At 27.8% G+C, this 21,231-nt stretch overlaps 1 protein-coding gene and 1 long non-coding RNA gene across 2 annotated transcripts; one reads left to right on the top strand and one right to left on the bottom strand.

Annotated features, from left to right (window-relative positions):
• Positions 1-399: 399 nt before the first annotated feature.
• On the bottom strand, positions 400-7,700 carry LOC130895091 (uncharacterized). Its single transcript, XR_009059431.1, has 2 exons — positions 5,988-7,700; positions 400-1,026 (listed from the first exon to the last, which is right to left on the bottom strand). It is a non-coding gene; the product is annotated as an uncharacterized LOC130895091 (long non-coding RNA).
• Positions 7,701-19,486: 11,786 nt separating this feature from the next.
• Positions 19,487-20,287, top strand: LOC130895838 (uncharacterized). The gene has a single exon (XM_057803389.1). The coding sequence runs from the start codon at positions 19,487-19,489 to the stop codon at positions 20,285-20,287; it is 801 nt and encodes a 266-aa protein (XP_057659372.1).
• Positions 20,288-21,231: the final 944 nt, after the last annotated feature.

The raw sequence follows: 21,231 nt of genomic DNA, 5'->3' as shown, positions 1-21,231 counted from the left end.
TTGATGGACTTTGGAAAATTTCCATTCCGTAAAAGGTATTTATCATTATTACATACATACTTTCTTCTATTAACTTGATCAGAGAATATTAAAAATAAACAGATTCAGTGTTTTTTTTAAATGATTGATATATATTAGAAATAATTTACGTTTGAAAAAATTTTCCATTTAATTTAACTAACTTGAGCAGAAAACATTCAAAATTAAAAAAGAAACAGATGCAGTTTTCTTTTTTTAAGGGTTGATATGACTTAGAAACAATTAACGTTTGAATAAATTGTTCACAGTCGATTATAAAATAAAATGTCCAGAAAATATGTTTTTTTTTTCGAATTATTAAAAAAATGTAATTTTCATCTCGAAGAATTCAATTTTATCAATTTCTGCATAAGAACAAAACAGGGTATAATTATTTTATCATTCAATTATTATCAAAGTAATTCACATATTCGAAGTTTACAACATTTTATATTTTTAAATTTCAGGTCCAGTTTGGGAGAGAAAAACGAAAATTTATAACAAATGAAGTAGCCATCGATATGAAGATTGCAAAACGGAATTTTTTACACACGCATACAAGATACAATAATTATCACACACATACTTTCAATTTACTTAACTGAAAAAAACAAACATAAAAAGACAAATTCATACGAATATTATTCTCCAGATATCTATAATTTTTTTTTATATTTGTAAATTTAATTTGTAAAAAATTTATTACATAAAAATTTTTTTTTTCAGACAGGTTAAGTTTTGGAAAGAAACGTGACACAGAAAAACGATAATAGAAAATAGAATTTTACATGTATTCATATATTCCTCATGCAGCAGCATTTCCATTTTAGAAACACATATATTTGTAATTTAAAATACATATTTGTTACAAAAATTGAAGAAATATGTTTTATTGTTATTTATTCAACAATCACCTTCCTTTTGGCAAACCGCTTTATCGATTCGCACACTATATATTTTTCGTTTCGTTAACGGGTTAAAATTTCGCGTCGAATCGCGCACAAACACCTAAAACAAAAAAAAATAAATTCAAATCTTCCATTTTTTAAAATTGTTTGAAAAATAACCTGAGCGTTAATACGAAATCAAATAATTATAATACATAGATATTATGTTTTTTTTTCCAAAATTTCCGTTAAGCAATTTATTTAATCTATTTTGATAGACATTACATTTTGTCATAAGAGTTTTTGTTGTAATATCTAGTTGAATTAATTACAGAGCGTTCTTTTATTTACCGACGATTATTATATAAATTTACCCACACCTCTCAAAGAACTAAAAAAAACCTCATCCTCATGTTTTTATAATTATGTTTCGCTTGTTCGAAATAATTTCAAATTATGGACCTCAAAGACATCTAATAAAAAATGTTTTTGATACGTTTTAAAATGAACTCCTAATATTCAAATTTTTAACTGCATTGGCACACCCTGTATATCAATATAATTTTATATCAGATACAAAGAGAAGTAGGCACTTAAAAAAATGTTTTCTACTGAAATTATTACTGAAAAGTAATGAAATACAACTTTTCAATAAGAGGTGGCGCTATTGGGTATTCGACCATCATCAACAGTTCGAAGAGTGTTTTTCAATTTTTAGACTTTTCTATTTACATTTTCTTCATAATTAAATCATTAACTCAATAAAAAATATGTTTCTACACTTCGATACAACTTTAGTTTTAATGAAAAAATAAATTAGTGTGAAAATAGCGGACGCCATCTTCCCTTCAGTTTTGTAATTAGGTGACAAAACGTCGAGAGCCGAGACATACGAAATAGTAGAAATTAATATTAAAATAAGCTCAGTATGAGCTTCTCTGTAAAGATGGCGTTGCTAGTGCTAAAAATCTAAACCAAAAATTATTTCATTATTTCTTTAAACTTGTCATAATAGGTAATTGGTTTGTGGTTATTAAATTAAGAAAATCCAAAATTTTGAAAAATAAACCGTCAAAACTTAAAGCTGTGGAAGCTGCAAAGCAAACTTTGTATTCCAAAAGCATAATACGAATAACCTTCCTAGCCTTCAGATCTGGCATCTTTTGAATCTTATGAAATTATAATATAATTTCATTTATCATCGTGTAATTAAAATAAGTGAAAAATTCGTCCCGCTCTTGCTCGCTCGCCGAAAGGAAATTTCCATGATAAATAAAACAAGAAAATTATAATTGATTCTTGGTTATTACAATAAGAAAATCCTGGATACAATATAAACATCATAATTATTAGAAAATAATAAGCATTCTCATTATACACCTAATAAGTAACACAAATGAAATCATTTCAATGAAAACTACGAAACTAACTGAACTTTCATTTCCCAAAATTGAACTTTTGTCAAACTGCTGATGGGATGGGTATTTCAAATTTTTATATTGCCTTTATAATATATAACAATTTAATTTGGTGTAGAGATTATAAATATTTAAATCCTTTCTTGGTATTCTATTGCAAATGAAATTTTTTTACTGTATTTTTCAAATGATAACGCTTTGCAGTAACATTGAAAATATGAAAGCTACTGCAGAAAGTGACAGTATAATATTTATGCTGTGATTTGAAAATTTTTCAAAAATATCATGTGGTCCTCGTTCCTATCTTAGTATCACAAAAAAAAGTTTTCGCATCATTTTTCTTTCAAAAACTTACGAAAATATGGTATGGACACGTATATTCGAAACTATCTGTAACAATTTTCGGAAAATTCATAAACGGGAATTTTCCGTGAAGCTCGTTTTAGTTGATTACCACTAAGATTACACCAAATTTATTTTTCGCGCTAACCCGTATTTGAAACATCATAATGTGTTTCAGTTTTTATAAGTGAATTTACATTCAAATTATAGAGAAGAAAATGGTTATTTTCCATATAAAGATACACCTCCATAATAATTCGGGAAATTTGAGGAAACCCCGCTTTATATTAAACTTTATCAGAATTGTTTGTACTTTCATATCTTAGTTTTTCCTACTACTTTGTTTTAAAGCCTTATTTTCAATTAATGATTACAAGTAATTTCAAATAAAGATATTATTTGCTTGGTGAATGTAGAATTTAGACACATTAGTATAGGGCGGTTATCGTTCTTAAATAGCGATTGAGAGGATATAAAATTTTGTAAAATAATAAACATGAAAGGATCAAAAAGGTTCCATCGAACGTGATGTTTCTAGAAAATATATAATTTTACATTTCGGCAACAATAAAAGTATAATAAAGCTGCATTCCCTGAAATAAGAAAAAGGAAGTCCATCATAAAATATTAAATTCTTTTAACTAAATACCGACATCGATAGAACGAACCTACCCGTATACTAAAAATAATTTTGGGTATTTTTGCAAACTCTGAAACTTGTATTTTTGAATATGAAATTTTGTAAAATAATATACATGAAAGGATCAAAAAAGGTTCCATTGATCGTGATGTATAAATAAATTTACATTTCGGCACCAATAAAAGTATAATAAAGCTGCAATCCCTCAAAATAATAAAAAGGAAGTCCATCATAAAATATTAAATTCTTTTAACTAAATACCGACATCGATAGAACGAATCTATCGGTATAGTAAAAATAATTTTGGGTATTTTTGCAAACTCTGAAATGTGTATTTTTGAAAAAAATGTACAAGACTTTTATTAAGGACTATTGAGAAATTGCATTACTTGATCGTAATAAGAATACTTTTATTATTGATTTATTGACAATTAATTTGATTTGATATGGACATTTTGGACAGCAGATCATGTGTATAGGGTGAGTTACATGTTATAATTCAGTTGTTTCTAGTAAACAAACTGTGCACAAATTCAGAGTTTATTCATAATACGATATATACCAAAATTAGTTGAACAAATGAAACATATGAATCACATTTTTGAATTTTATACTTAAACTAAAGTCAACTCTGGGAAAAGATTCATTTACCATTAAGTTTAAAAACAAAGAATTGAGAAATTTTTACCAATAGAACAAAAAAATCACGAGAGGACACAGTTAATTACAGATTACCTTATATCAGGGACAACGAAAGAAGAGTCCTTAATTGATTCACAAGAAAAATTAAAAGATGGGCTAAATACTTTGAAGAAATTTTGAATGGAACAGGAAGAACATTATGGATCTCGTGAAAGAAACAACAATAAAGACATACCAGTGTGTGCAGTAGTACAGAAAAGAATAACATTCTAGGAGAAAAATAGCTAAGAGGTGGTGGAATATGTCCAATATTAAAGAAGAAAGAAACGAGGTGTGATGAAACCGAATTTTCATTAATAGAAATATTCGAATAGTTGTTTAGCTGATGTTCCACTCTTTGAATACAGAGTGTCCTTATATGGACAATAATTAGAAGTTCAATGCTGAAATATACAAGAATTTTTGTTTCGAGATTACTTCTAGTACAAATAACATTCATTATTTTCAACCATTCCAAAGTTTCTCGTCTCCCTGTAAATCTAAATAACCTACATATTTTCTAATTTATTCTAATTTCGTATAACCAAGTTATCCTAGTTGTAAATAAGTCATACCTATCTCTCAACTGATACTCCCTGTATATCTTTATTATCATTGTATGGAAAAAATCATTAATAAAACAATATAAAACAAGAGATTTCTTAAATAATATTTCAAACGACGTTTTGAATAATTAGTGATAATTAATACTTATACTATTAAATGGCTATGTATATACTTTTAATTTTCCTACGATATATCTTCGTTTTTGGAATTAGTAATTTCATGAGTGATTACAGGTACATGATAATGTTTCTTAATTAAAAAACGTAGAATTTAGAATAATGTTACTGACTAAAACAATTTCAAGTTTCAAAAGAATGGCTGCATATGAATCAAAACATTTTTGTTAACTTGGTATTATTTTTGATTGTTTATCGAAAATACTGTGAATTGAAAATTTCCCCGATTATTTATGTAGAATACAGTGATTTCAAAATTTCTCAGTGTAGGGTAGTCCTTATCTCCAAGTTAAATAAACATCCTGAAAGGATTCTGTTGAACGTTATCTCATATATATAAAAAAAATATATTCGAAATATTAAGTGAACAAGAAATTCTTGTAACAAAGACAAAGACATCTAAGAAGGGTCCGAACGGTCAATTTTCGTTTATTAGTAATAAACCCTCAACATGTATAGTTATTTTGGTATTATTACGAGTATGTATCTAGAATACTGCGATTTTAAAATTTCTCATAGTGTAGGGTGGTCCTTATCTCTTTAAGAATTCTGTTAAACGTAATCTCATAAATGCCAAAAATAAGATTGAAATGTAAATACACAATTCTTCGAACAAAAACAAAGCATCCAAGAAGGGGCTGCACGGTCATTTTTCGTTATCGGTATTAAACCCTCGATATAATGTAAACAAACTATTCTACAAACAGATAAAAAAGGTTCCTAAACTGCACCGCACGTGTTGTTTTTCAAATATATTATACCTCTTGTAAATTCTCGATAACCAATGTAGAAAAATAAATGAAGAATACTTTTAACAAAAAAAAGGGTGTAATGATGGTCCGTAAAATATATCTAAAATAAACATACCAGACTCCATAGTAGTAAACCATTAAAAACATTGAATTCTAAACAATCTACCTACACCTTAAGAATTTATTATAGAATAACCATTGTTTTTCTGAACATAAGATGGTTAAAATTACTAATCAGTAAAAAAGAATTCATTCAGATTATAAAAATCCTTGAGTAATTTTTTGAAAAAATTGAGAGAATTTTCCAAAATGAGGTTTAATTTTACGATCTTTGAGTATAAATCTTGCTTGGATACTAATTATACAGAGCGTTCATTACTTTTCAATAAAAATGTTTGAAGATGGTATAAAAAAAATTAGTAATTTAACTTACTATGCAAATATTTTTTAAGTTTATGATTTAGAGTTACGAAGTTAATTTGATACGTAAAATCATTTGTACTCACATAACTTTGTCCACATAGGAAAGCCTCCATATCCATTTTCCATTTCCATGATATCCATCACTTAAAACCGATTCGCGACACACCGAAATCGATACCGAAAATTACGAATCACTTTTCCATATCGCGGCGGTTGCCTACCTCATTTATGACATTCATCACACAATCATCTCATTAACCCAACAGATTTGTTCTCAAAGATCAGGAAAATCTCAACAGATTACTCGGAAAGTCATTTGAATGGAAATCACATCTTCAAGTTACTTAATTATCTAATTATCATTTATATTGATCAGAAAGATCCATGTACTACTATTTCGAATCAAAGTGAATTTGAGGTGTTTTGGAGCAATTCTATCATATGATTATCATCATAATTATTCATCAAATATTTACTGGACTTAAATGTGTTACAGTAAACGCTGAAAAGAATTGATCAATCCAAAATAACAACGTCAAGATTTTATTTGATCAGTATCATATAATGAGAAAAATTAGCTTTGGTCATAAATATTAACAATCTTCTGTTTGAATGTAAAGGAGTAGTCGAAATTTGGATGTTTGTTAAAACTTTCTGAATGTTAAAAAAGTTATTTAAAAATAAATTCAATCTATTTTTCTTCAATAATTAGAATCTGTAACTGTATTAATCTCAACAAAATATTCCTGAAATTCCCGAAAACACAAAAACCAACAACATCTGATTAAATCTCTGCTCACTCAATAAGTAACAAAAAAATCATTTCAATCAAAATTTGATGCAATAATTCGGACCGAAAATTTCAGAAAAATTTGAATAAAAAGTTTTAATAACTGATTTTAGTATTTCCTTCATACGAGGTACATCCACAATATAAGTTCCTTTTCTAACTTATATTTCGAATAGTCATAGGGGATGAAATTTTGGTATTTTACGATACCCCTAAGCAAATTTCGACACCTCGACAACTCATTTCCACCGTTTGCTCCGACGTTTTGCCGTTTGATTTAGGCACATCCGTGGAAATTAAGAAACAGAGCAAACTCCGAGGATTACTGTCAAATGGTTTTTGTTTTTTTTTCACGATAATGCCCCATCTCACACTGTGACGTGACAAAAAAACCGCTCCAAGAATTTGGCTGGGGTGTGTTTGATCATCCTCCGTATAGCTCGGACCTCACTCCTACCGATTTTCATCTCTTCTTATACCTGAAATGTCTCGCTCAAAGTTGAAACGAGCCGGAAAAACATGGAGGAGGCATACAAAAACAAGTGTTTAAAAAATTTTCGAAACTACATAGAAAATTAGGTTAACAGCATGAAAAATATGTTTTTTGACCTGCACGTATGTTCTTTTATAACCAAATGGAACTTTCTTTGTGGATATACCTCGTATATCATATTGAAATTGTGTTACATTCAATTTTTGGGAAAAATATCAATTTCTCAGCATAAATTTTGGAATAATGGATGGAGAAAATTTTATTTGATTTAAAATATTGGAAAATTTCATCGTACGTTTAAATGAATTGAATTATCTAGCAGTACCAAGTAGAAACGTAAAATATGTCGTTTGAAATATTTGTTATGAAAAATGGAAAACCATTTTTTTTTGTTATTTATCCAACAATCAACTACTTTTTGGCAAACCGCATTATGGAACGTGCACTACATTTACCTTTCGTTTCGTTAACGGGTTAAAATTTCGCGTAAAATCGCGCACCAACACCTTAAACAAAAACATGAATTGTAATATTTTTTCTAAATACCCTTGCAATTAAAAAAGTACAAAAAAATCATGCAAATAGATTGTGTCCCCTTTATTTATTCGCGTCAAACCATTCAATCAAACACTATATTTATAAACAGATTGCCCCTGTATGTATAATAAATGAAAATTATGTAACAATATATTTAGAAAAAAACTTTTATTACTTCTTAAATCTGTCAGCCACTAAAATTTTCCGCCTCGTAAATATCAAGTCCGCAATTTTTAGATGGTACCCGGTATTATAAATGCAAAGTTATATTACCCAAGATGTTGTAATTTATTCGACTTGAGTGAGTTAGTTATAAATGAAAATTATATCAATAAAATCAAATTTTCAAAATGAACTTCACAAAAAATATCCGTGTTGTAAGCAAAAAAGTAAAAAATCACCCAAGTAATCACATTTGTCGAATTCGCCTTCGTGGTTTTCAACAAAATATAACAAGAAAATTTCTCACGGAAATTTACTTTTTCACTAAATTTGCGATTCTCAAATCAAAATTCCTACAAAATTATACAAAATCATTCTCACTAAAACGATATTTTTTGCTTCGCTTCCGAATTCCAATTATACAAAAAATTCCTTTTTTGTTTCAAAACTTGATTTTATTAGTTTTTTACAACTAAAAGTTATTTTTTTTTTATTTTTTGTTATTTAACAGAAGCGAGGACTACATTATTTTATTTCTGAAATTATTTTTACCAAAATTTTTTTACCAATTATGGTATAGGGTTTTTCTCAACTATTTGTATTTTACGATATAATATTAGAAAAATATCAATCATATATATGTTTTCTAGTAGTTTTCCAAAAAAATTCCGTTCTTACAAACACATTTTTTTGTAAATGCTTTGCAAAGTAGATTATATATATATATAGGGTGAGTCTTCCGGATTGATCACATTTTTTGAGGAAATGGTAATAATGACAGTTTACAAAAATTTGTAGCAATTTTCTTATAAGTTTACGTATAGGGAATACTAAAAAAAATTACACGAAGATAAATTACAGTATGATACATTCGAAAGAAGAAAAATAGTGACAATTTCAATTTTGGGCTCACTTTGAATATAAAATAACAAATGATTACAATTTAATCGACTACGATGATATTGCATCATATCAAGAAAGTCAGTTAAATTCTTTTACTTAACTTACAATAAGTTACAGAGAATTCTTTTATTTACCTACATCTCATATAAATTTGTATACAACTCTCAAAGTACTCAAAAAATTTTGATCTCATTTTCAAAAAAATATGTTTAAAGCGTTCAAGATAATTTCAAAATATGGACCTCAAATAACTAATAAAAAAATGTTTTTGATACGTATTAAAACGACCCCCTAATACTCAACTTTTTAACAAAATTGGCGCACCCTGTATATAAATATAATTTTATAGTGACTAGTAAAGAGTACTAAACATTTAACAAACAATGTTTCCTAATGAAATTAATACTCAAAATTTATGGAGCCGAGCTATTCAATAAGAGATGTCACTATTGGGCATTCGGACTTCAACCACTATTCGAAGATTATGGGATTCAATTTTTTAGAAGTTTCCATTCATATTTCCGTGATGGTGGACACATTATTCAACACAACTTTGGTCTTAATAAAAAAATAAATTGGTGTGAAAATAACGGACGCCATCTTCCTTTCAGTTTTATAAATAGGTGACAAAAATTTAAGAGCTGAGACATACGAAATAGTAGAAACTAATATTGAAATGAGTTCAGTATGAGCTTCTGTACATAGATAGCGCTGGTAGTACTAAAAATCTAAATCAAATTCACGTTTTGGAATTTTTGTAAATAGAATAATTGACGCAATTTGTTAATTTATGTCTCGAGTAAATACTATTGATTTCAAGAAAAATTTGCGCCTTTCCATTTTGCAAATCCATTCGAGAGTATTTCGTTACTCGGTTAAATATATACGTAGAAGGAAGTCACCACAGAAATTTCCATATCTCAAATTTTTCAACTTTTTTTTTATTTGAAGAACTTCAAATGCAAAATTTTTGAAAATAAACCGTCAAAAGTAGAGGGTATGAAAGCTGCAAAGCAAACTTTGGTATTCCAAAAGCATAATACGAATAATCGTCCTAGTCTTCAGATCTGGCATCTTTTGAATTTATAATATGATTTCATTTATCATCGTATAGTTTGAAATAAGTGAAAAATTCCTCACACTCTTGCACGCCGAAGGAAAATTTCCAAGAAAAATAAAACAAGAGAAATTTCAGTAATTTCATAATTTCGTCCTCATTATTAATTGACAATAAGTACAATATAAACATCATCATCATCATCATAAAAAAAGACAAACATTTTCATTACACACAATTATACAAAAATGAAAATATTTCAATGATAACTAAGAAAATAACTGAGGTTTAATTTGCCATGTATCAACTAACTTCTATAGATATATCACCCTATAGTATAATGAAATAAAAAATACTTAAAACGCCGTTTTATTTGAAACAATTCTAAATCTTTTCTTTTCTTTTCGAAACTATAGATTCTGAGAGAAACATAAATACAATTTTGATAATAAAGAAACTAAAAGTTACTATTGTCAGGATGATAATATCTTTACGATTGCACGAAATTTCTCTGCCTACTGAAATTTGAAATAAAAAAAAAACTCAATTTAAGATCTCAACATTGTAGTTGTGATATCTCCAAAAAAAAGGTGGAGTGAAAATAATGTTTCATCACTAAAATCCATCTTACTTTTATACAAATAATCATCTTCTATATATTATTATTATTAATATATGTAGATTAGAAGTACTTGAAACAATAAAATAAAACATTTTAGCAAAACCTAGACACATGGTAATTTACACAAAACTGACTCATACTTTTCATATCGAGTTGAAAATTTGAACAAATAGAGCATTTCGTCTAAAAAAATTATATATTTGTTATGTTCAATTACTTTCGGGACATCCTATTTGCCAAACAAAAATATACATATTCTACGTCTTCATTTTTCGAATTAGTCATTTCATTAGTGATTACAAGTAGGTACATGAAAATGTTTATTAAGTAAAGAAAATCGTAGAATTTATACAGTGATAAATTTATTTCAAGTTTAAAAATTTCTGTTTCATTTTCTACGCAGTAATAAATAAAGCCTTTATCAAGTGCTAAATTTTGGATACATTTAGAATATGAATAACAAAAGGAAACATTTAGAAGAGGTATATCAGTTTGCTTAAATAAACAAAAAAGGGTGGTTGGTTTTCGAAGATATATGTATAATACCTAATTTCACTATAGATCATTGGAACAAATAAAAAGTAGGTAGTAGAGGGTTATTTTTCAATAACACATTTATATTCTTGATATAAGAAATGTAGCAAAAAAAACTAAATTCTTGGAAGGATAAAGAAAGGGTGTGAGAAGGTTCCACAATTTATCAAAATATCGATCATAAATATTACATTTGGACCATAAAATAAACATAAGATTTTAAAAATAGAATAACAATCCCTCGGAAGATATTGAAATATCAAATCTAAAAAATATCTTCCACCTACCTACGAATTATTGTACCCCGAGAAGCTCATACAAGAAATTAAATAATTGAAAAGTGAATATTGAAAGTTTTGACTGAACAGTTTTCAAAATGCAAATCAGTCACCTGAAAAACATTCTTGATAATTTCATTAGCTCAAAATTTTTTCTATTTGAAAGAACAAAGATATTGAAGCAGCAAAGCACTAAATTCAAACAACAAATTATCTTCTCTTTCCTATACCTACCAATTATTGAACAAGACGAAAAAATACCAGAAAAAAAATATTTGAAACCTTCACTTGGAAAATTTTCTATGAAACAGAAAACTCAATTATTAGAGTAGTAACAACTCTTTAGCTAATGAGCCTTTTTCCTGAAGTACGAAAAACTACTCACTAGCAGCGCTAGTAGTTCAGTAGGGACAAACACTGTCAAATCCCCATATAAACACACAGTAAAGTGTACTTGAAAAAAAAATGTTTTTAACAGAGGACGATGTTCCTGGAGCAAAATTAAAATTTGCAACCGTAAAAGATAACAATGTTTTAACATTAAAACGCTGGCTTGCTTGTCGTAATTTAAAAATAAGTGGAAAAAAATGAATTAATAGACAGGTTAGTATACAGACAAATTATCATAATTTCAGTTATAAAATAGTCAATCATTTATGACTTTGACGCTAGCAGACATAAATTTATTTTCTCAAGTAATCAATCAGCTCAGTAAATAGCAAAAACCTTAAAATAAAAAAAAGCAACACGTAAGAAATTACTAAATCAGTATGTGTATTGCTAATAAATAGTATTTTTTAACTTATTTTTATTTATTTAGAATTGTTTCATGCCTACTACGTCTCAAATCATTCATATTTCATTAAAAAATTTTTATTTTACTCCAATCACAAACATTACTTAAAAAAAAAGTATGTATGTATGTATAATGTATCCATTTATTACATCTAACCTCATCAACATGGGCTTTATAAATGGTATAAAAAACACATTCTCTTCTGGATATCGATTATCCGACGTACAAATCGCAAAACTGCAATGCTTTGTTGGCATTATACAAGTTCAAAAAATTTTTTTATATCAGATTTATATTTTTAAATAATAAAATAATATCACCTAAATACAATTGCTTTGCATGTAAATATTTTATGTTTGTCCCTACTACTAGTGCTGCCTCTGGTGACACGTTCGCTGCACTATTCTCAGGAAAAAGGCTCATTATGTATTGAGTATCTATCAATCAAAAAAAATATGTGAAAAACGATTAGATTAAGTTTGTTTTATTAAAAGATCCCCAGTTTAATGCGCTTGAAATTTCGAAGTTCCAAAAGAATGGCCGCATATTACCGATATATAAAAGAGAATAGTTTTCACTTCATAATCTGAGACCAAATGACAAGAAATATTTAAGGTAGTAAATTTAAAATCAAATTAATAAGACAAAAAATCACTCACCAGTTCACAAATGAGGAAATGACCATCTTGGTAGTTAAGAATTTTCTGGGTATCCATGATATTCACCACACAATATTGTATTGAAACACGGAAAATTCTTTTAATGTTTATTTTCAATCCGTTTCACGAAAATTTTAAAATAAAGACTATTTTTTATCGATATACTGAAAATTTCCAAAGTTTCCAATAAAAATTTTCAACATTAGTCACATTTTTAAAACTAGAAATCGAGAGATTTTTTTGTCGTTATTAATCAAACAAATCCGGTATCTCTGTATTTTATTTATCTAATAATAACTATTTTGTACTACAAACGAAATAAGGTATGTTAATATTAATATCTATATATATTTTTATATGAAAAAACACATACAGTTGAAAAGATTTGGCGTGAACAATAATTGCGTCGACTTACAAAGATGGCCGATAAGCTGTCTAGACAGACAAGGATAAACGAACTTTTTGATGCTATATTTTAGATAATCGTTTATTTAATGCTCATAAGTAAATCAATGATTTACACAAGTTCAAATTATCTGAAGAAAATGCTTAATTTTTATTACTATGAAAATATTAAAAAAATTAATAAAACCTAAGCTTTCCATAAAATGTAATACACTGAAATCGTTTATTTATTATATCTCATTAATTTTTACATTGAGAGAATTATATCTTACCTATATCAATAAGAAAATAGTTTTCACTTCACAATCGAAAACAAAATTACACGAAATTTTACGATTAGAAAATTTAGCATCAAATATGTCTGCCCGAATTTGTAATACTGTCAAAGTTTCATTATCTCAATAATTAAATGCATTGTTTAAAGCTTGTGACTTCAACATTCACAGTGCGCAGGTCAAAAACAAGTCTAGACATTCGCAAAGAATTCGAAAGGGGTCAATGAGCTGAGAAGATGTACAGTTTTGATTTATTAAATAATAAGTAATTAAATATTACATATTTTGTTATATAATTGAAGAACGTAGAATTTAAAACAATGTTATTAAGATTTATTTCAAGTTCCAAAAAATAGCTGCATATGTATAAAGTACAAAACGAAATATTTTTTTTATCTTGATATCGAGAATTCTGTGATTTTAATATTTTCAGTTCCTATAGTGTAGGGTGTTCCTCATCCCCAAATATATTTCCTATGAATATCAAAAGAAAATTCGAAATGTGAAGTAAATAAAAAATTCTTCCGACAAAGATGAAGTCGTCTAAAAAGGGGCTGCACGGTCAATTTTCGTTATCGGTATTAAACCCTCAACATGTATAGTTATTTTGGTATTATTACCAGTATATATCTAGAATACTGTGATTTTAAAATTTCTCATATTTGGAGTGGTCCTCATACCCAAATTAGACAAACATTCACAAAGGATTGTGCCGAACGTTATTTCATATATATAAAAAAAAATATATTCCAAATGTTACGTAAATAAGAAATTCTTCGAACAAAGACAAAGGCATCCAAGAAGGGTCCGCACAGTCATTTTTTGTTATCGGTATTAAACCTTCGATATAATGTAAACAAACTATTCTACAAACTGATAAAAAGTGTTCTAGAACTGAACCGCACGTGTTGTTTTTCAAATATTTTATACCTCTTGTAAATTCTCGATAACCAATGTAGAAAAATAAATAAAGGATACTTTCAACAACAAAAAAGGGTCTAATAATGGTTCATAAAAGATTTCTAACATAAACATACCAGAATTAAAATATTTGGAACCCTGAAGTTTTTTTTTGGTACGGTTTATTCAAAAGTAATGTTTTGTAGTTATCGAACTTTGTTGGCTTTTATATTCTTTTTTCAATTACTATCGATCTGCATTCGAAATTCTTTACAGACTTGTTAGAATTTGCACATTTAATCACCTTGGAGAATAAATACTACGATGTCGATTAAATGAAACGAAAATAACACTCAACTTTGTTGAAAATTCGTAAGAAAATTAAATTATTATTTTAGAATCAATCAACTTTTATACAAATATGAAGAAAAATTCTTTAGTTATTCGATTAATAAGAAGAGAAAAGAATTTTTTGTGTATAAAATGTGAAAAGCGATTCTAAACAAATGAAGGGGTGATGACAAAATTTTATTAAATGAAGAGATAATTTCTAACAGTAACTGTTTCATTGGAAAGTCATATTTTCTCCGTGTATTTATCTTACAGAATGATTTGAGATTATTTCCATATTGTTTTCAGTAAATCAAAAGTGTTTATAAAGAAGTGATTCCGCACTAATACAAAATGATGGTGGTTATTAAAAAAAATGATCTCTATTTCCTCCAAAATAAACACCCCCACTTTGTAACATAGCTGCAATAATATAAACAACGATTTTCTGTAAATTGGATTTGAATGGAAGAAGATGAATGATGAATTAAACGACTCAAAAGATCTCCAGGTTGTGAATCCTCGAAACTTGATTAATTATCATATTGTTTTTCCAAGTTTGTGTGAGAAAAATTTTTGAGACTTAAATTATTTTGGAGAGACGGTAAAAATATCAGCATTTTCTCAAAATTTGATAATCAATCTTGCCAAATATGATAGTGAACTATTTTCTTTTGGTCAGCTCTGTACAAAATGTAAAACGGTCCGAACCCATAATATTTATTACTTTATTATTTTGTTATCTGTACATTTTGAATGGGTCTTATTGGAAAAATCCATATCTTTACCTACTACTACAGCAATAAAACATCTGGTTCACAGATGTGAGAATATTTTTTCGAAAGGGAGTAATGGACTATAACTATAGAAGCCTACAACATTTTTTACAAATTATTAATATGAAATATAAACTAATTTATTCACAAATTTTAACAAAAATGAATTTTGATATTGCCATGTCTTGATACTTGGACAACTTGTTTTATAATTTTGAATGTATTCAAAAGAAAAAGATAATTCGATTAAATATAGATGAAACCGAAATTCACCACTCTTTGAATACAGATTGTTCTTGTGTGAACAATAATTAGAAGTTGAATGCTGCGATATACAAGAATTTTTGTTTCGAGATTACTTCTAGTACAAATAACAATCATTATTTTCAACTATTCCAAAGTTTCTCGTCATCCTGTAAATCTAAATAACAGACATATTTTCTAATTTATTCTAATATCGTATAACCATGTTACACTAACCTTTTCTAACCTATATTTATTTTCCACAAATAATTATATATAAGTCATATTTCTAAACTGTTACTCCATGTATAAATTATTATTATTACTATATGTAAAAAATCAATCAATAAAATCGTAGCTTTCGATAAAATGTAATTAACTGAATTCACACAAACTTTAGATGGATAATTCTTAATGATTTTACATAAAGACAATTATATCTTACCTATATCAATAAGAAAATAGTTTTTACTTAACAATCTAAAATGAAATACACGAAATTTGACTAATAGAAAATTTACATGTCTGTCCGAATTAATAACAATGTCAAAATTTCACTATTTAAATAATTAAATGCATTGTTTAAACTTATTGATGTCAACATTGGTAGTCAAAAACAAAGCCACGCCACGCCACGAATATGAACATCAAAGAAAAACAAATCACTTTTAATGTTTATCTTCAATCCGCTTCACGAAAATTTTAAATTAAAAACTATTTTCTATCGATATACTGAAAATTTCCAAAGTTTCCATTAAAAATTTTCAACATTAGTCACATTTTTAAAACTAGAAATCGAAAGATTTTTTTGTCGTTATTAATTAAACAGATCCGGTATGTCTGTATTTTATTTATCTAATAATAACTATTTTGTACTACAATCGAAATAAGGTATTTCAAAATTAATAACTATATATATTTTTATATGGAAAAACACATTACAGTTAAAAAGATTTGACGTGAACAATAATTGCGTCGACCTACAAAGATGGCCGACATGCTGTCCAGACAGACAAGGATAAACGAACTTTTTGATGCTATATTTTAGATTATCGTTTGTTTAATGTTTATAAGTAAATTAATAATTCACACTATTTCAAATTATTTGAAGAAAATACTTGAGATTTTAATTACTTAGCTTTCGATAAAATGTAATACACTGAATTCGTTCATTTTCCTGGAAACTTTAATTGGACAAATTTCTTTAATTTTTACATAAAGAGAATTATATCTTACCTATATCAATAAGAAAATAGTTTTCACTTCACAACCGAAAACAAAATTACACGAAATTTCAGGAATAGAAAAATTAGCATCAAATATGTCTGCCGGAATTTATAATACTGTCAAAGTTTCATTATCTAAATAATTAAATGCATTGTTTAAAGCTTGGGACTTCAACATTCACAGTGCGCAAGTCAAAAACAAGTCTAGACATTTGCAAAGAATTCGAAAGGGGTCAATGATATGAGAAGATGTAAAGTTTTGATTTATTAAATAATAAGTAATTGAATATTACATATTTTGTTATATAATTTCCATATTGAATAAAATAGTGTTTTCAAAGATAAAATTAATAAAGCAATATAAAGCAAGATATATTTTTAATAATATTTCTAAGAAAGTTTTAAATAATTATTGATAATAGATATAATATATACAATAAAATATGGCATAGATTTAATTATTACAATTCACAATAACTTAATATCATTAAATGACTATATAAGTAGAGTTTATGGGCAGCAAATAATAGTAATTTCCTTTTGGGAATCTGTTTACATTTAATGTGTTACGACATATCTTCGTTTTTGGAATTAGTAATTTCATGAGTGATTACAGGTACATAAGAATGTTTCTTAATTAAAAAACGTAGAATTTAGAACAATGTTACTGACTAAAACAATTTCAACTTTCAAAAGAATGGCTGCATATAAATCAAAACATTTTTGTTATCTTGGTATTATTTTTGATTTTTTATCGAAAATACTGTGAATTGAAAATTAGGGGGGTGGTCCCCATCCCCAAATTAGATAAACATCAGAAAATATTCTATTAAACGTTATGTTTCTCAGGAATATTAAAAATCAATTCGAAATGCAAACTAAATAAAAAATTCTTCCAACAAAAACAAAGGCATGGAAGAAGGTGCTTCGCGGTCAATTTTCGTTTATTAGTAATAAACCCTCAACATGTATAGTTATTTTGGTATTACCATCGATTATTCAACTAGAATACAGTGATTTCAAAATTTCTCATAGTGTAGGGTGGTCCTTATCTATTTAAGAATTCTGTTGAACATAATCTCATAAATGCCAAAAATAAGATTGAAATGTAAACACACAATTCTTCGAACAAAGACAAAGGCATCTAAGAAGGGACTGCACGGTCATTTTTCGTTATCGGTATTAAACCCTCGATATAATGTAAACAAACTATTCTAGAAACAGATAAAAAGAGTTCCTAAACTGCACCGCACGTATTGTTTTTCATATATATTATACCTCTTGTAAATTCTCGATAACCAATGTAGACAAATAAATGAAGGATACTTATAACAAAAAAAAAGGGTGTAATGATGGTCCGTAAAATAAACATACCAGACTCCATAGTAGTAAACCTTTAAAAACATTGAATTCTAAACAATCTACCTACACCTTAAGAATTTCTTATAGAATAACCATTGTTTTTATGAACATATGATGGCTAAAATTACTAATCAGTAAGAAGGAATTCACTGAGATTATAAAAATCCTTTGAAACAATTGAGAAAATTTTCCAAAATGAGGTTTAATTTTACGATCTTTGAGTATAAATCTTGCTTGGATACTAATTATACAGAGCGTTCATTACTTTTCAATAATAATGTTTGAAGATGGTAAAATTATAAACAAAATTAGTAGTTTGACTTACTATGCAAATATTCTTTAAGTTTATGATTTAGAGTTAGGAAGTTAATATGATACGTAAAATGATTTGTACTCACATAACTTTGTCCACATAGGAAAGCCCCCATATTCATTTTCCATTTCCATGATGTCCATCACTTAAAACCGATTCGCGACACACCGAAATCGATACCGAAAATTACGAATCACTTTTCCATATCGCGGCGGTTGCCTGCCTCATTTATGACATTCATCACACAATCATCTCATTAACCCAACAGATTTGTTCTCAAAGCTCAGGAAAATCTCAACAGATTACTCGGAAAGTCATTTGAATGGAAATCACATTTTCAAGTTAGTTAATTATCTAATTATCATTTATATTGATCAGAAGGATCCATGTACTACTATTCCGAATCAATCATCAATTAGAGGTGTATTGGAGCAATTCTATCATATGATTATCATCATAATTATTCATCAAATATTTACTGGACTTAAATATGTTACAGTAAACGCTGAGAAGAATTGTCATGTCAATAATAACGGTTGTGTGTAGACATATTTTAATTTTGTTTTCCTAATTTATGAATTTTTAATGGTAAAAAGTCGTCAATTGTGTTGTGAGATACATCATTTTAAAGGTAATTGACTGAACTTTCTATATATGGAGGTGAATCTACAATCTTTTTGTATTTAAAAAAGATATGTGGTCTTTTATTGCATTTATGAAAGATCAAAATTATCGTCGAATGAACAAAAAACTAGTGTAATTTATAAGCAATTAACTATTTGGAATCCGCTTTTGTCGTATGCAGTAAATTTATAAACAGTGGCGGATCAATCAATAATATAAACCGGAACTCTAAAACAAAAACATACTTTAATTTTGATAGTACCTAGTCTACACAAACCCTTTGTGATAGAACTGATAATGTCGATAACTGGAGAAATAATACTAGAAGAAATCATATCAAGTAAAGAGGAATTGAAATCACTCATAGAAGCAGTAGAGGTTAGGTTATCTCTAAAAATCGAAGATCTGTACAGAAAACTGAATAAAGTAGAAGCAGAAAACCGTCATCTTTCGAATAAGATTGAGAACATTGAAAGGAAAGCGAAAGAAAATAATATAGTGATTTTTGGACTCGATACCAAACCCGAAGAAATAACGCCTGAATATATTTGTAACGAGCTAGGGCGACTAGTAAACGTTACAATAAATGAGAGTGACCTGAATAATACTTACTCTTTGGGTAGGAAAGAACGAGCCCCTATCAAAGTGGAATTTGTTTCATACTTGAAAAAGTCAGAAGTACTTAAAAACGCAAAGAATCTCAAAGGTACCAACATAAGCGTAGCAAATGACCTAACACTCATCCAGCGAGAGGAGCACAAGATCTTAAGAAAACACCTAATTCTGGCGAAAACAAATAATCATATAAACTGCTACATACGAAGAAACAAACTATTTGTGGACGGAAAAATATATTCTCCTGAAGAATTAGAAGTAATAGAAACTACTGAAACAAACAGACCGAAATCAAATAGCGAACCTGCGACCCCAAAGCGAGATAAAGCAGTGGCAAACATTCCCAAAGCAACATCTGGGCAAACACCATTTATTCCCAAAGAATTGGCAACCGGTTCGGGAAAAAGAGAAGAACAATCATCTGTGGGAGGAAAAAAAATAAATACTAGAGCACGCACAGGTTCTACGCAAAGCATCAAATAATTTATGTATGTTAATTTACTATTATTACTTTCTGTCTTAATTATCTTCTTCAGAAATTTCATTAATGTCACCATACTTTGTTATTATACATATAAAAACCAAATAATTATTGTAAAGATTGTCAAATAATTTAAAACTGTTTGCTGGTTGGTACATTCACATGAATGAATATATAAGAAATTTTAAGCTAGAAAAAATAACAACATATCCCCTAAAAAATATAAATGAAGCAAAAGAAGTTTTGTCTGAGAATAACAAATTGAATAACTTCAAGATTCTTAATACTAATATTTGTAGTGTTTCAAAAAATATAGATGAATTAAAAATATATCTTGAGGAACTTGAGACGTGTTTCGAGTGCATAGTTTTAACAGAAACTTGGCGGGTCCCAGATACATCTTTCCTCAACATGGCCAACTACACAACCCTATACAATGGAGGTAGCTATAACCAAAATGATGGAGTTATCGTCTTTGCAAAAACAGACTCATACCATTCGCATGAACATATTCAGATAAATGGAGGTATATTATTGAAAATCGTAATGGTTATGGGTAAACTGAGTTTTTGCATTTTAGCATACTATAGATCTCCAGCAAGTCGAATTGACGACTTTCTTGACCAGCTTGGGGATATTCTAAATAAAGAAAGTAATCAACATTATTATAGCTTATTTGTAGGTGACATAAATATCGACTTGATGAAAATAACTGAAGATTCAAGAAATTATCTTGATATAATGAGTGAGCATGGATTTCAATCAACTATTAATACTACAACAAGAGCAAGAAATGGATCTGAATCATGTCTTGACCATATATTCATTAAAACCAAACAACAAAACTACAATAACATCTTACCTCTCACTATATCAACATCAATTACGGACCACTACATAACGTTGTTACAAATTATACTGAATGAAACTGAAAATAATTCAATAA

The sequence above is a fragment of the Diorhabda carinulata genome, chromosome 6, assembly GCF_026250575.1.
Source record: "Diorhabda carinulata isolate Delta chromosome 6, icDioCari1.1, whole genome shotgun sequence".
NCBI lineage: Eukaryota > Metazoa > Arthropoda > Insecta > Coleoptera > Chrysomelidae > Diorhabda > Diorhabda carinulata.
This window is presented reverse-complemented; position numbering and strand designations above follow the sequence as displayed.

Coding starts and splice junctions, on each gene's coding strand:
- LOC130895838 (XM_057803389.1), top strand. CDS start 19,487: ATGTCGATAACTGGAGAAATAATACTAGAAGAAATCATATCAAGTAAA.